Source organism: Podarcis bocagei (genome assembly GCF_964188305.1).
Source record: "Podarcis bocagei genome assembly, chromosome: 16".
Classification (NCBI taxonomy): domain Eukaryota; kingdom Metazoa; phylum Chordata; class Lepidosauria; order Squamata; family Lacertidae; genus Podarcis; species Podarcis bocagei.
Window position 1 is genome coordinate 4937376 of NC_138142.1, and position 13606 is coordinate 4950981.

Consider the following 13606-nt stretch of genomic DNA (forward strand, 5'->3'; position numbering starts at 1 on the left):
TATTTAACTATATATATTTAATTAAGTATATTAATTGTGTATATTAAAGGTAGAGGTAAATGGACCCCTGACAGTTAAGTCCAGTCACAAATGACTCTGGGGTTGCGGCACTCATTTTGCTTTATAGGCCAAGGGAGCCGACGTTTGTCCACAGACAGTTTTTCCAGGTCATGTGGTCAGCATGACTAAGCCGCTTCTGGCGAACCAGAGCAGCGCACGGAAACGCCGTTTACCTTCTTGCCAGAGAGGTACCTATTTATCTACTTGCACTTTGATGTGCTTTTGAACTGCAAGGTGGGCAGGAGCTGGGACTGGGCAACAGGAGCTCACCCCATCATGGGGATTCGAACTGCCAACCTTTTGATCAGCAAGCCCAAGGTTCAGTGGTTTAGACCACAGAGCCACCCACGCCCCTCAATAGTATATATTAAGTAATATTAAACATACTGCAAACACGAATTTATGATATGGAAATTTAGTTCAGCATGTGGCCCACGGGTTCTGTGTTGAAGGATACTTGGTATGGAAATTTGGACCGCCATGATCTAGATGGACCAATGGTCTGGCTCCCTCTAAAACAGATTTCTCTGCTCTAAAATTCACAGCACCAACACAAATTTAATGAATGGCATGGATGAGGCCACTTGTGGCAAAGGAAGTAAAGTAAAAAAAAATCTAGAAGTAGCAGTTGGGGCAGGGATAATCTTCCTTACCACTTCCATGAGAGGTTTAAAACTACGATCCTTCATTTTATTTTGTTTTCATAAACCCATAGCACAAAAATTCTGCCAGTTTGAGAATATCCCAGTTTCATGGCATCATTCTAGATTTAATACTGACTGCATATTCACGAAGGGACAAAATGGTTGATGGTTTCCTGTTGGCCAAACAGCAGATTTAATTGAATGACTGGAATATGAACATTTTCTAGAGCAGGCATCAGCAACCCTGCGGCCCGCGGAGGCCATTTAACTGGCCATGAGCCTCCCCAGAACTGAGCTGCCCGCTCGGCAAGTCCTCGTGCTGCGCCACTAACCGGCGCAGCGTGGCGCCTCGTTTCTGTGGCGTTGGAAATTGCGTCTGCACATGAGCAGACTCTCACAGATGCTGGAAATTGCAGGCGCTCATGTGCGCTCACTATCCGGCCCACCGAGGGAGCTCTGCGGAACTGATCCGACCCAGGCAACCTTGCCGACCCCTGCTCTAGAGTACAATGAATGAAGCAGCAGTCAGGGATATATATATATATATTTTTAAAAAACCCTCTTTGTATTATCACATGACTAGGAGTACTTGGGAATACAGTCATCCCTTGGGTTACAGATGCTTCAGGTTTGTTTTTTTGGGTTGCGGACTGCCAAAACCCGGAAGTACTGGAATGGGTTACTTCCGGGTTTTGGCGGTCGTGCATGCGCAAAAGCGCAAAATCATGCTTTGCGCATGCACAGATGCGCCGAATTGCAACCCATGCGTGCGCAGATGCACCACTGTGGGTTGCGAACGTGCATCCCGCATGGATCACGTTTGCAACCCGAGCATCCACTGTATATAAAAAAGAGCAGTACTTTTATAGCAGATGCAGAAGCCAAGCCAGAACTGAGATTGTGGAGGAGGAGGAGGAGGAGGAGGAGGAGGAAGGGGACAATCAGGCCCACAGAACTGGTTGTAAGTAAGAAGGCAATTCACCTTAATGGGCCACCGTTCACTGGAAGGTAGAGTGGTTAGAGTGTCAGGACAGAACAGGACCCAGGTTCAAATCCCTACTCAACCATGAAGCTCTTTGGATGACCTTGCGCCACTCACTGCCTCTCAGCCTCACCTCCCTCACAGGGTTGTTGTGGGGATTAAAAGAGGAAGGGGGAAGAACCATGTGACCATCTTAAGCTGCTTGGATAACAGGTGGTATATACAGTAAACGCAATATATAAATCATCTAACTACTATAGTAGCCTGCTTGCCCTACAGCTCCCTCACTTGAGATTTTAGTAGGAATTGGTTACATTTTTAAAACTCACCTCGGGAACTTTGAGAGTTAGAAACCTTTAAAAAATATAATAAAAAGAGAAAGGATGTTGCAGTTAATGCCTTGTACCCGATTTTAAATACTGTACACCAGAGCTTTCTGATGTGTGTGTCAAGACACATTAGTGAGTTGGCTGCAGTGTGTAGGTGTGTCATGTGAATGCTCTTATAAGGGGTTAGTTTAGCTAGTAAAACTGAATTATTGTGTCTCAAAATGATGCATGTCTAAAAAATGTGTCACCAACACAAAAAGTTTGGAAAGTTTTGCTGTACACTGTGTGGTTTTAGTCAAAGAATCATGTAACCAACCACTCCAGCTCTGTTAGCAATGTAATATTTCCTTCCAAAGTCACTTTTTCTGTAAAGCCACTTTATTTTGAAAAAAAGTGTCACATTCTAAGCTCCCCTCAGGTATAAAATAATGAACCTCCTGAGTTATTAGGGGGAGTAGGGGGACAGGCTGTGTCTAAGCAAGGAATCCTTCATGTATCACAGAATCCAGTGCTTGGTGTTACATATGATACATTAAGAAGTCTTGTGTTTTGTTTTTTAAAAGATGTATGTGGGCTGTTTCTTTTAAAATACCAAGTTCCTAGTCCTCACTATTATGCTGACAACTTCCCTTGCACTCATTCTTATACACCACCTACTTCCTTGTTAGGAAAGTAAATAGAAACATTTGCATACATGAAAACACAAACAGAATTATGCATTAATATTTAAATTTGTTCTGCACCCACAATTTGAATATCCATTGAGGAATTAGTACTGGGAGTCCTTCATGGCATTTACTTCTGCTTCACAGATATGAGTTCACTGTCAGCTTTTGAGCCTCGGCCATAAACATGAGAGGCAGACAATAGTCCTCAATCTCCATAGCAGTGTAGAAGGTCAAATGTTTCAGATGAACTCATGCATTAAAGAAACTAACATTGCACTGCAATGGTGGTGGTGGAAGGGAACATTGGATATGATATTGGCTCATGGGACACAATCTTAAAATAGATCCCAGAGTCGCCTCTGCATTTCATCCACCCCTCCAAAATAAAAATCAATTAGCCGTTCAAGTGAAATGTTAAGAATTCAAACTATTTCGAATACAGCCTGGGGAAGCTGCAGTTTTCCAGATGTTGCTGGACCACAAATCCCATCATTCCTCAGCACTGGTCATGCTGCTCAGGGCTGATGGGAGCTGCAATCCAACAACATCTGGAGAGCCACAGGTTCTCCACCCCTGCCCTCCAGGGTCAGATAAAAATGTCTACCACCCAGCTGCCAGCTTCTCACTGTGGCAAAAAAAATGCCTCCAGGAAGCCCCCCAGGAGGCCATACAGACAATAGCCCTTGCCACTGTCCCCCACCCAGCCCCAACAACAGACATTAGGAAACATGCCGTGTATGATTTTGGGGGATACATCTATCCACTGTGAGTTTGCCACACCTACTTGCCTACTCAGAGCTGAGCTGCCGCCACCCGCCCCCAAGTTCAAAGGGATTTACTCCGGGTAATTAAAGGTTTAATTACGCATTATATGGAGGAGAGAAGAAACATTGTGGTACATCTGCAGCAGCACAACCAGACGCCTTCATCTGCCCCAGCTGCAACAAAACAGGTGTCTTCTGTATTGGTTTCTACAGCCACAGCGGACGCTGCCACCTTCCAACCGTTCAACTTCACCCCCAAAGGCCCCCTCCCCTCCACTGTCTCCCAAGACAGACAGATGCCAACAATTAGGGAAACCATGGCAATTGAAGTGGTATGAAACACACACACACAAATACATCATACTTATGTTTACATATACACTGTATAATATTATATATGTTTCATGGAGACAAAACCAGGGCTTACCTGGATTTCTTCTCCATTTTGACTCGGCTCTCCCTGCAGTTTTTCTCGGAGCTTTCCAAGCTCAGCCCTCAGGGCTCCCATCTCCTGCTCCTTGGTCTGGAGGTAGGCCTCCAACTCTACTTTCTGCTCAATCAGAGCTTTTCCCTGAGCCTCCACAACCGTGATTCTGTGGCGAAGGTCGTGGTTGATTTTCATTAACCTGTTTTGCTGTTGCTGAAGCTGTGAGAGAAAAGAAAGGAGGGAGGGAGGAAACTGATAAACCGCTGCAATTATGGCCCCATCTACACTATACAATATAGAGTAGTATCATTTCTTTTAAGAAGTTGTTGCTTCGCCGAAAGAATCCTTGGGAAGTGTCAAGAGTGCTGGGACTTGTTAGGAGACCCCTATTCCTTTCACAGAGCTACAATTTCCAGAGTGGTGTAACGATCCCTCTTGCCAGGAAACGGAGAATTTTAGCTTTAATTTAGTACTCCCACATCCCTCCCTGTTCTCTGTTCAGGAAAGCAAGAAACATTAGCAGACACATTCTAGCCAAGGAGGGTGCAGTGAAGAGCTGGTAAAGGGGTTGGGTCAGAGGAGAAGATGTATGGGTCAGACAAAGAGGCCTAGAGGGCCGCATTCTGCCCCTGGGGCTGAGTTTCTCCATCCCTTTTGAACACAGGAGCACCATTATCTACTAATAGGGATAAGCTGGCCTCTGTGAATTTGCTACATATCAAAATAAATGGATTTAGATATTAGGGCCTTTAAAAAAGTTGCTTGGCAGTACTTTGGCATTTATCCCTAAAGGGATGAAACAGACTTACAGCTTCTACATCCTCATTTTTAAGACCAAGTTCACGGTCCTTTGCTCTGATTTCATCCCTTTGTTTATCTACTACTTCCTTCAGTTTTTTCATCACTTGCCTTTCCCTTTCAGACATTCCTGGAAAAAAGAGAGAAAGAGTGATAGGAGGCTCCAGTTGCAATACTGTTCCTGTTAAGTAAACATAATTGGTTGTTGAACATACATAACTAAGGTAAACATTTTTTTTTCCTGGCAGGGCTCCTGCACTTTTTATCAACTACATGACAGGCAGAAATTCATCAGGTTAGGGCCATCCAATAGGGCAGGGATGGGAAACCTTTGGCCCTCCAGATGTTGACGAACACTGACTCACATCAGCCTCAGCTAGTTTGGTCAATGGTGAGAGATGATGTGAGCTGTAGCCAAGCATGATCTGGAGGATAGCCAATGTCGTGCCCTCCGGATGATATTGACTACAACTCCCATCAGCCTCATGCAGCATGGAGGTCAGGGATGATGGGAGTTGTAGTCCCATCATACCTACTACTCATTCAGCCTTTAGACAACAAAACCATAAGAGAAATAACCATCAAACATTGGCAATTCCAATATATTAAACACATAAAAAGTATAAAAGACTCAGTAGCCGCCATTAAGTAAAATTAAGTAGTTTTAAATTTAACTTTAAAAACCTTGGCTACTAGCCATGGCTATTCTGCCTCCATAGAGACCGCAATGCCTCTGGATACCAGCAGCTGGAAACCACAGGAGGGGAGAGGGCTCTTGGGCCTGAATCCTGCTTGCTAGTTTCCCATAAGCATCTGACTGGCCATTGTGAGAACAAGATATAAGGCCAGATGGGCCACTGGTCTGGTCCAGCAGCCTTTTCTCATGTTCTTGAGGGGGAATGGCATGGAGTAGGAAACTACCATAGCTGTTGGTACCCTGAACAGAAGGACTCCGCACTGCAACATCTGCCTGCAGGTCCCATGTGTAGCAGTACCTCTCTCCCATTACTAAGCTTATTTGCTTCTCAGACAATATTAACGACTACAGGGATTTGCAGATGCCTTCCAAACTGACTACCTAGTTTTTAAAAAGTGTTAAAGCTTAGAAAAATAACCCTAAGGGCATAGTTTAAGCGTGCCCCCCCCAGTGGCGTAGTGTGGGTTGTCAGCACCCGGGGCAAGGCAAGTAATTTGCGCCCCCTAACCCGTGGATTTGCGCCCCCTAATCCTAACCCCCAGATGTTGCGCCCGGTGCCGCCGGCCCCCCCTGCACCCCCACGCTACGCCACTGTGCCCCCCTAATTCTTCCAACCATTAAGAAAAAAACTCTATTTTAAGTTCTCTGCATTGCAAGATTTTCTTAATTTTGTTCCTCCCATTTTGGTTTCTGTTGGGGAGGGGGGCATATGCATAATCAGACTCCCAATACCTTTCTAAAATGTCCAAGCAACAAGCTAAATCATATCCTGAACCCAAACTAGGGATTGTCTCTACAAAAAAATAAGTCTCACCACTGAGATTGTTTCTTCCTCTCTGCAGCTCTACTGTGTGAAGTCTGTGGTGGACCTTAAGGATTCTCTAAGCAGGTGACTCCACCCTCCACATCAAAAGGATGCTCAGAAAGCACCTGTGGTAATGAAGAGCCCTCAAGGCAAGTAGCCTCTCCAATTCTGGAAGCTGCATTACTTGCTGAGCTTCTGGTGTGGTTCCTGCTAAATTCTGCTAAGGTTGCTTATTTTGCTGCCTAGAAAAAGATCAGAAACCTGCTTGCTTTGATCAGATTTACTCATTTTTTCTTAGCACTAGATTAAAATGTTTTCCCCCCACACATCTGAGCATTAATTTTTTACTTGCAATAATTATTATTGTGTGTATGTAGGTATGTTTTGTGTATACACATCCCTTTTGGGGCTATATGTGGTAGTTAGGGGATGGAGAGATCGCTTTTATGGTCTGATTGCTTCAAATTGTGCTTTGCTCGGACTCTCTCTCTCTCTCTCTCTCTCTCTCTCTCACACACACACACACACACTTATTTGTAAGCCATTTTAAAACACTTATTTAAAGCAACTAATAAATACTATTTAATATGTAACCCAAATTAATTCTAAATGTTGATTCAGCACAGATGTACAGAATGGCATTGTGATCAATGCTGCTCTGCCCCTGATCCTATACTCATTTGTTTAGCAGTAAATACCATAGGCTTACAATTTGTTTCCAAGGAAGGGTATGCTGTAGGACCGCTTATAGCTCGGTCGCCTGCTTCTATGCATTTTTATTCAGAAGCCAGTCCCATTGAGTTGAGTGAGGTGGACTCTTCAGAACGGTAGCCTTTCATTTCACTCCCTTTCCTAATCGTGGTTGGTAACCAATGGATTTAATTTTCACCTCTTCATACAAAAAATATGTCCAGGGCAGCTTACAGATCAATAAGAAACAAGACATTCCCTGCCCTAATCTAACAAGACATGACACAAAAGGAAATGGGTGGGGAGGAAAGAGGAAATAAGCAAACTCAGGCATCAGTTGCAAGTTCTTTTAAAATAGCCTAAGATGGAGAAAAGCTGTATTTTAGTGGTGGAGTACAACATTTGCAGGGGTGCGGATGGTGCTGTGGGTTAAACCACAGAGCCTAGGACTTGCCGATCAGAAGGTCGGCGGTTCGAATCCCCGCGACGGGTGAGCTCCTGTTGCTCGGTCCCTGCTCCTGCCAACCTAAGCAGTTTGAAAGCAATTCAAAGTGCAAGTAGATAAACAGGTACCGCTCCGAAGGTAAATGGCATTTCTGTGCGCTGCTATGGGTCACCAGAAGCGGCTTAGTCATACTGGCCATATGACCCGGAAGCTGTACGCCGGCTCCCTCGGCCAAAAAAGCAAGATGAGCGCCGCAACCCCAGAGTCGGCCACGACTGGACCTAATGGTCAGGGGTCCCTTTAACTTTACTTACAATATTTGCATGGAGAAGTCCCCAGGTTCATTCCCCAGCATTCCTAGGCAAGGCTGAGAAAGACCCCTGGCCTGATTTCCTGGAAAGCTGCTGTCAGTCACTGTAGGTAGAGCCTGGTTTGCACATAATCCTTATCTATAAGCTGTCCCACAGAGAATCAAATAAACCATGGCTTGTTCCTTCCAAGTTTGTTTTGTTTTCCAGATGCCCTTGCTTTGTACCTTTGCAGTTTGGCCAACCCACCCCAGGCATTCACCAAACAAACCATGGTTATTGGGTTAGCATACTTAAAAGCAAACCAAGGTTTGTAAGCCACCAACAAGCCATAGTGTTGGATTGTGGTTTGTTGGCAGCGAACACAACATAAACTGGTGGGCTGGGTTTATGCATAATGTAGAGTCAAGGAAGAGTTTAATAAACAACAATGTATAGCATTGCAGCTTAAATGTTCTGAGACATTTCATGGACTGATGACACAGTTCTCAGCATGGCTCCCTACAAATATGCCCTATTGAATTCAGTGGGTCTTACTCTCAGGTAAGTGGGGATAGGCTTGCAGCTTGCCTCAAAGATTGAGAACAGAGGCTTACAGAGGCTCATGACTCCATCACAGTGGCGTAGCACAGGTTGTCAGCACCCGGGGCATGGCAAGTAATTTGCGCCCCCTAACCCGTGGATTTGTGCCCCCTAACCCTAACCCCCAGATGTTGCGCCCGGTGCCGCCGGCCCCCCCTGCACCCCCCACGCTACGCCACTGCTCCATCAACCCCAGCTAGCATGCCTAGTGGATCAGAACTGATGGGACATTGTGCTCTCATGAGAGCTTGCTTCATCCGGCCAAGGCCCCACTAGTCCAGTATCGTGTTCTCACGTAGCCCAACCAGATGCCTATGGGAACCCCCAAGAAGGACCTCAGCGCAACAGCCCTCTCCCACTCCTGTGTTTCCCAGCAACTGGTGTTCAGAAATATTACTTCCTCCGCCCTTGGCAGCACAGCACTGTCATCAAGGCTAGCAGCCATTGATAGCCTTGCCATCCATAAATCTGCCTAATTTCTTTTGGAGCTGTCCACACTGGTGACCATCACTGCCTCCTGTGGGAGGGAGTTCCATAGTTTACGGTGTGACTTCCTTTTCTCTGTCCTGAATCTTCCAACATCCAGCTTCACCGAATGTCCATGAGTTCTTGCGTTTTGAGAGAGGGAGGGAAAACTTCCCTGTCTACTTTCTCTGTGCCATGCGTCATTTAATACTCTTCTGTCACACTGCCTCTTGCTCACCTTTTCTCCAAAGCCCAAATGCTGCAACTTTTCCTCGGAGGGAGTCTCTCCACCCCCTTGATCATTTTGGGGGTTGTTTTCTGACCCTTTCCCAACAATACCCTTTGTGAGGCGAGGTACCCCAAACAGTAAACAGTACCCCAAATGCAGTTGCACTTGTTATTCAACAGCACCGGGGGAGGGGAGTACAGTGGCACCTCGGGTTACATACGCTTCAGGATGAGAACAGAAATCGTGCTCAAGCAGCGCAGCGGAAGCGGGAGGCCCCACTACCTAACGTGGTACCTCAGGTTAAGAGCAGTTTCAGGTTAAGAACAGACCTCCAGAACAAATTAAGTTCTTAACCAGAGGTACCATTGTACAGGTTCCACCCCACCTGGGCAAAGTGGCTGTTCTCTAGGAGAGATGCAGTAACAAGGGGAGCAAGTAAGGAGACAACCTGTGGCCAACTGTGGAGGTTCTGTTCTGCTCCTCTGCTGACCTAGATCCTGCACCCACTGCTTCCCAAGAAGATTCTTTCATATAAAAATAGTTTTATGTGAAACATGACGCTGGCAGCTCAGTTCTGTGGGTGCCGTGCAAAAGATCTGATGGCGCAGGACTAATTCCATCAGGGCAAGCTGCACAGGATTCTGCAGGGTTGTCTGGGATTTGTTTACCAAGGGATTTCATGTTTCAGCCCACACATCTACTTCATATTTTGGAAATTTGTTTTGTCTCTTGCTGTGTGTTGAGACATCCTTAATTTATCATAACCAAATTTTGCATGAGGGTTCCTGAAATCAAGAAGCAAGTTTTCATTTATATTTGGATATGACTGGACGTTGCTTTGAATCAAGAGGGCAGACTGAACCTTTCAAAACTTCACTGATTTTAACAGCTTATTTCAAAACTGCGGGGGGTGGGTTGTTTCTTAAAATTCCTGAACAACACTGGCTATCAGGCTGCTAGTATTTAATATTGGAATCATCCTGGAAACTTTGATTTTTCAAAGCTATTAATGATTAAAAAATAATAATAATTTTCACCCAGTGAATTTGGCTGGCAGTAGATACAGCACTCAGCAAAAACAAGCGGTACTTTACACAACACAGAGTTCATTTATGGCTGGACCGGGAACTGTGCAGCCCTGTAATGTTGCTGGACTACAGCTTCCAACTATTAGCCCTGCTGACTAAGGGACAGATGGGAGTTGTGGCCCTTTGGATGTTGTTAGGCTTCAAGTTCCTCAGTCCTGATTTACAGAATTTGCGGCCACAAAGGCTGGTGGCGCCACTTGCCTTCAAGGCTTCAAGAGCACCAATTGGTGGAAAGGTGGTATAGAAATGTAAACAAACTAATAAAAAAGGACTTGGGCCGCTCCTCCTCAAATCTATCAATTCTCAGCAATGCAATGGAACCTCTGTGGTTGGTGAATAGTGAATTGTGCTTGCTGAGGCACACCAGGAAAAGAAGGGCTGTTGCTTCCATGTCCTGCTTGTGGACTTCTCTGAATTAAGAATTTGATTGGCCACTGTAGGGAGCAGGATGTTGAACCTCAATGGACCTTTGGTCTGATCCAGGAGGCTCTTTTAAAATTCTCCCTCCTCAACAGCACCCAAATTTCTAGTCAACAAAGGCAATTGTTATAAAGCAGAGGTGGGGAACCTGCAGCTCTCCAGATGTTGCTGGATTAAAACTCCCATAATCCCGGAATACTGACCATGCTGGGTGGGATGAATGAGTGTCAGAATCCAACAACATCTGGAGGGCTACAAGCCCCCCTGGTATAATTAAGTGGGTCTGCATGACCAATACTAGCCCCACATGCTAAGAGCTCAAATCCCTTTGTTTCCCCTCCCATATAATTGACTATCTGGCCTGAGTGCATTTAATTACTATAGTTATTACAGGTGATATACAAGGAACTGCAACAAAAGCCATTATTTTCCCATGTACTTCGTTCCTGTGCACCTGAGGTTCTGCACAGTATCCTCTGCCAGCTGAGGCTCAGCAGGTGAGCAAAAAAGAAGGGCCTTTTCAGTTGTGGTGCCCATAAGCCCCAGCCAGAATAGCCAATGGTCAGGGCTAATGGGAGTTGCAGTCCAGTACCATGTGGAGTGACACAGGTCCCCCATTCTGGTTTAAAGGTGGTGAAAGTCAAAACCAGGCATTTGATCCGTTCCAGGAAACCAAAAGGAAGCCAGTGAACTTGTCATACAACCAGAGTCACGTGCTCCATACAGACTTATGTCAGTACTGTTTGCCTGCCTGCTGCCATCTCCTATACAGTGGTACCTCACAAGACGAATGCCTCGCAAGACGAAAAATGCGCAAGACGAAAGAGTTTTCTGTTTTTTGAGTCATTCCGCAAGACGAATTTCCCTATGGGCTTGCTTCGCAAGACGAAACGTCTTGCGAGTTTGTTTCCTTTTTCTTAAAGCCGCTAAGCCGTTAAGCCGCTAATAGCCGTGCTTCGCAAGACGAAAAAACCGCAAGACGAAGAGACTCGCGGAACGGATTAATTTCATCTTGCGAGGCACCACTGTACTTTCCCAAACAGTTTCTTACTGAGTTTCAGGTCAAATGAACCCAATGCTGTCATCGAGAATCTCTACCTACCCCACTTACCTTCATGCTTCTGGAACTCTTCTTCCGAAAAGTTGACGTCCTTGTGGGAGAGGTTGGTCATCAGCTGCTTATTCTCTTCCTGAAGCTGGGCGATTTGGGTGAGGAGATCTTGAGCTTCCCCTCTCCAAACGTCTTCCACCAGCTCCAGCTCCTAGAGGGTGAGATTGCATACCATCACTTTCAGGTCACGGACGGTCAAATGTCTCCCGTTCAATGGAAGGGCCAGATCTTGCTGGTTATAGCATCTTTCCATGCAGAAGGTTCCAGTTTCAAAGCCCTGCATGTCCAGGTAGGACTGGCAAAGACTGCCTGTCTAAAACTCTGGAGAAATGCTTCCAGAGCTATTTCAATTTCCTGAAGACCCTGGTCTGCGCCTGCAGAGTAAACTGACAACCCCCCCCCCCATATTATTGGATTACAACTCCCATCAGCCTCAGTTTTCAGGGCTGAAAGTGAGGAATGTTGGAAGCTATAGACCAAGATCCTCTGGAGGGTCACAGGTTCTCCACCTTGGTGTAGACAATACTAGGGTTGATGGACCAATGGTATAAGGCCGCTTCTTACATTCCTATTCTCATATCTCATACAGGGGATCTTGGAGGCATGTGAATCAGCAAATTTTCCTGAGGCTCAACAGATCTGGCTTTGGTCAATGGCTGAAGACACCACCTCCAAGCTCTGATGTACATTGCCTTTAGTTCCACGACAGAATAAAGATAAGGCATAAATGCAATAAATAAATATGAAAGTTTAAGGAACACAATAGGACCTTAGATGCCTTATGCCAGATCAGATTGCTGGTCCATCTAGCTCACTAAACTGGTGGAAGCTGCGTCCTTCCAGATCAGCCTCCCCTGACCTAGTGCCCTCCAGATGTTTTGGACTACAGCTCCCATCAGCCACAGTCAGTATGACTAGCAGTCAGGAATGATGGAAGTTGTAGTCCAAAGTGTCTGGAGGGTAGCAGGTTGCTCCAGATCTTGTTGGGACTCCATCAGCCCCAGCCATCATGACCAATGGCCAGAGGTGATAGACCACCTGTAGACCAACAACAGGCTATCCATACCCTACCAGCACTGACTAGTATCAGACTTTTGCAGTTTTACACAGGAGTCTTTCGCACTTCCACATGGAGATGCCAGAAACTTGCAACTTCTCCCTGCAAGGCAGCTGCTCTGCTGCTGAACTATGGAGCTATTTCAATTTCCTGAAGACCCTGGTCTGCGCCTGCAGAGTAAACTGACAACCAAGGCTGAGATCCCAGCTCCAGAGGGAGGCGTGGAGTGCTTTGTTAAGGAGAAAACCAGAGAAAGACGCTTGGTGGGGCCTCAGGAAAGGTTTGGGAGAACATATGTTTGCCAGCATTCTTCTCAGCTCTTGCTCCTCTGGCTCTCCAGATGTTGCCCGGCTCCAACTCCCATCAACCCCAGCCAGAATGGCTCAGGAATTATGAGAGTAGCAGGCCAGCAACATATTGAGGGCTGCAAGCTTTACCAAGCAGCTTGTTATATAGACATCAGCAGATGTTGATGTTTACCTCTTTGCTATGAAAAAGCTTTGTTGGTAGATCTCCGCTGCTCTTTAAGGCACAGAGACATGCCGTCTTCTGGTCAGCTGGCAACCACACTTGGCAAGCCTAATATAGCTGCTTTCCCACAATGCAATATGATCAGAGAATGTTGGTTTGCTACTGGTTTACGTTTGTATTACTGTCACCTTCCTTAACCCATTTCATCTTATATTGTTGTTGTTGTTGTTGTTGTTATTCTATATTAAATTTGTATACCACCCTTCATCCGTAGATGAAGGCAGTTCACAGCATAAAAATACAAGACAAAAACACAAAATGCATATTAAAAACAAGAACAAACCAATAACCCCCTCCCCAGCTTTTATCGCAGGAGGAGGTCTTAGTTATTGCTCCTCTAGCCATGCTCCCTTCCCTTCCCACCCCCTCTTCCGTTATTGCTTTAAAACCTGCTGAGCAGGAAGGAATTTTAAAGCACTTTTTGCAGTGCCAGTAGCAAACAAAGCCCATGAGGAAAGACACCAGCAGGCAGTGGATTGGGGAGATCCATCTTTCTCTCCTCCCCA

The 13606-nt window shown here is 45.7% G+C and overlaps 1 protein-coding gene across 2 annotated transcripts in view; it reads right to left on the reverse strand.

Annotated features, from left to right (window-relative positions):
* Window positions 1-13606, reverse strand: part of RILPL1 (Rab interacting lysosomal protein like 1) — a 31613-nt gene that overhangs the window by 13654 nt on the left and 4353 nt on the right. For both annotated transcript variants that reach the window (XM_081174869.1, XM_081174870.1), the window contains exons 2-4: window positions 11513-11663; window positions 4684-4802; window positions 3875-4093 (exon numbers count right to left, since the gene is read on the reverse strand). In XM_081174869.1, the coding sequence (XP_081030995.1) occupies window positions 3875-4093; window positions 4684-4802; window positions 11513-11663 (489 nt within the window). The remainder of the gene's footprint in view (window positions 1-3874; window positions 4094-4683; window positions 4803-11512; window positions 11664-13606) is intronic.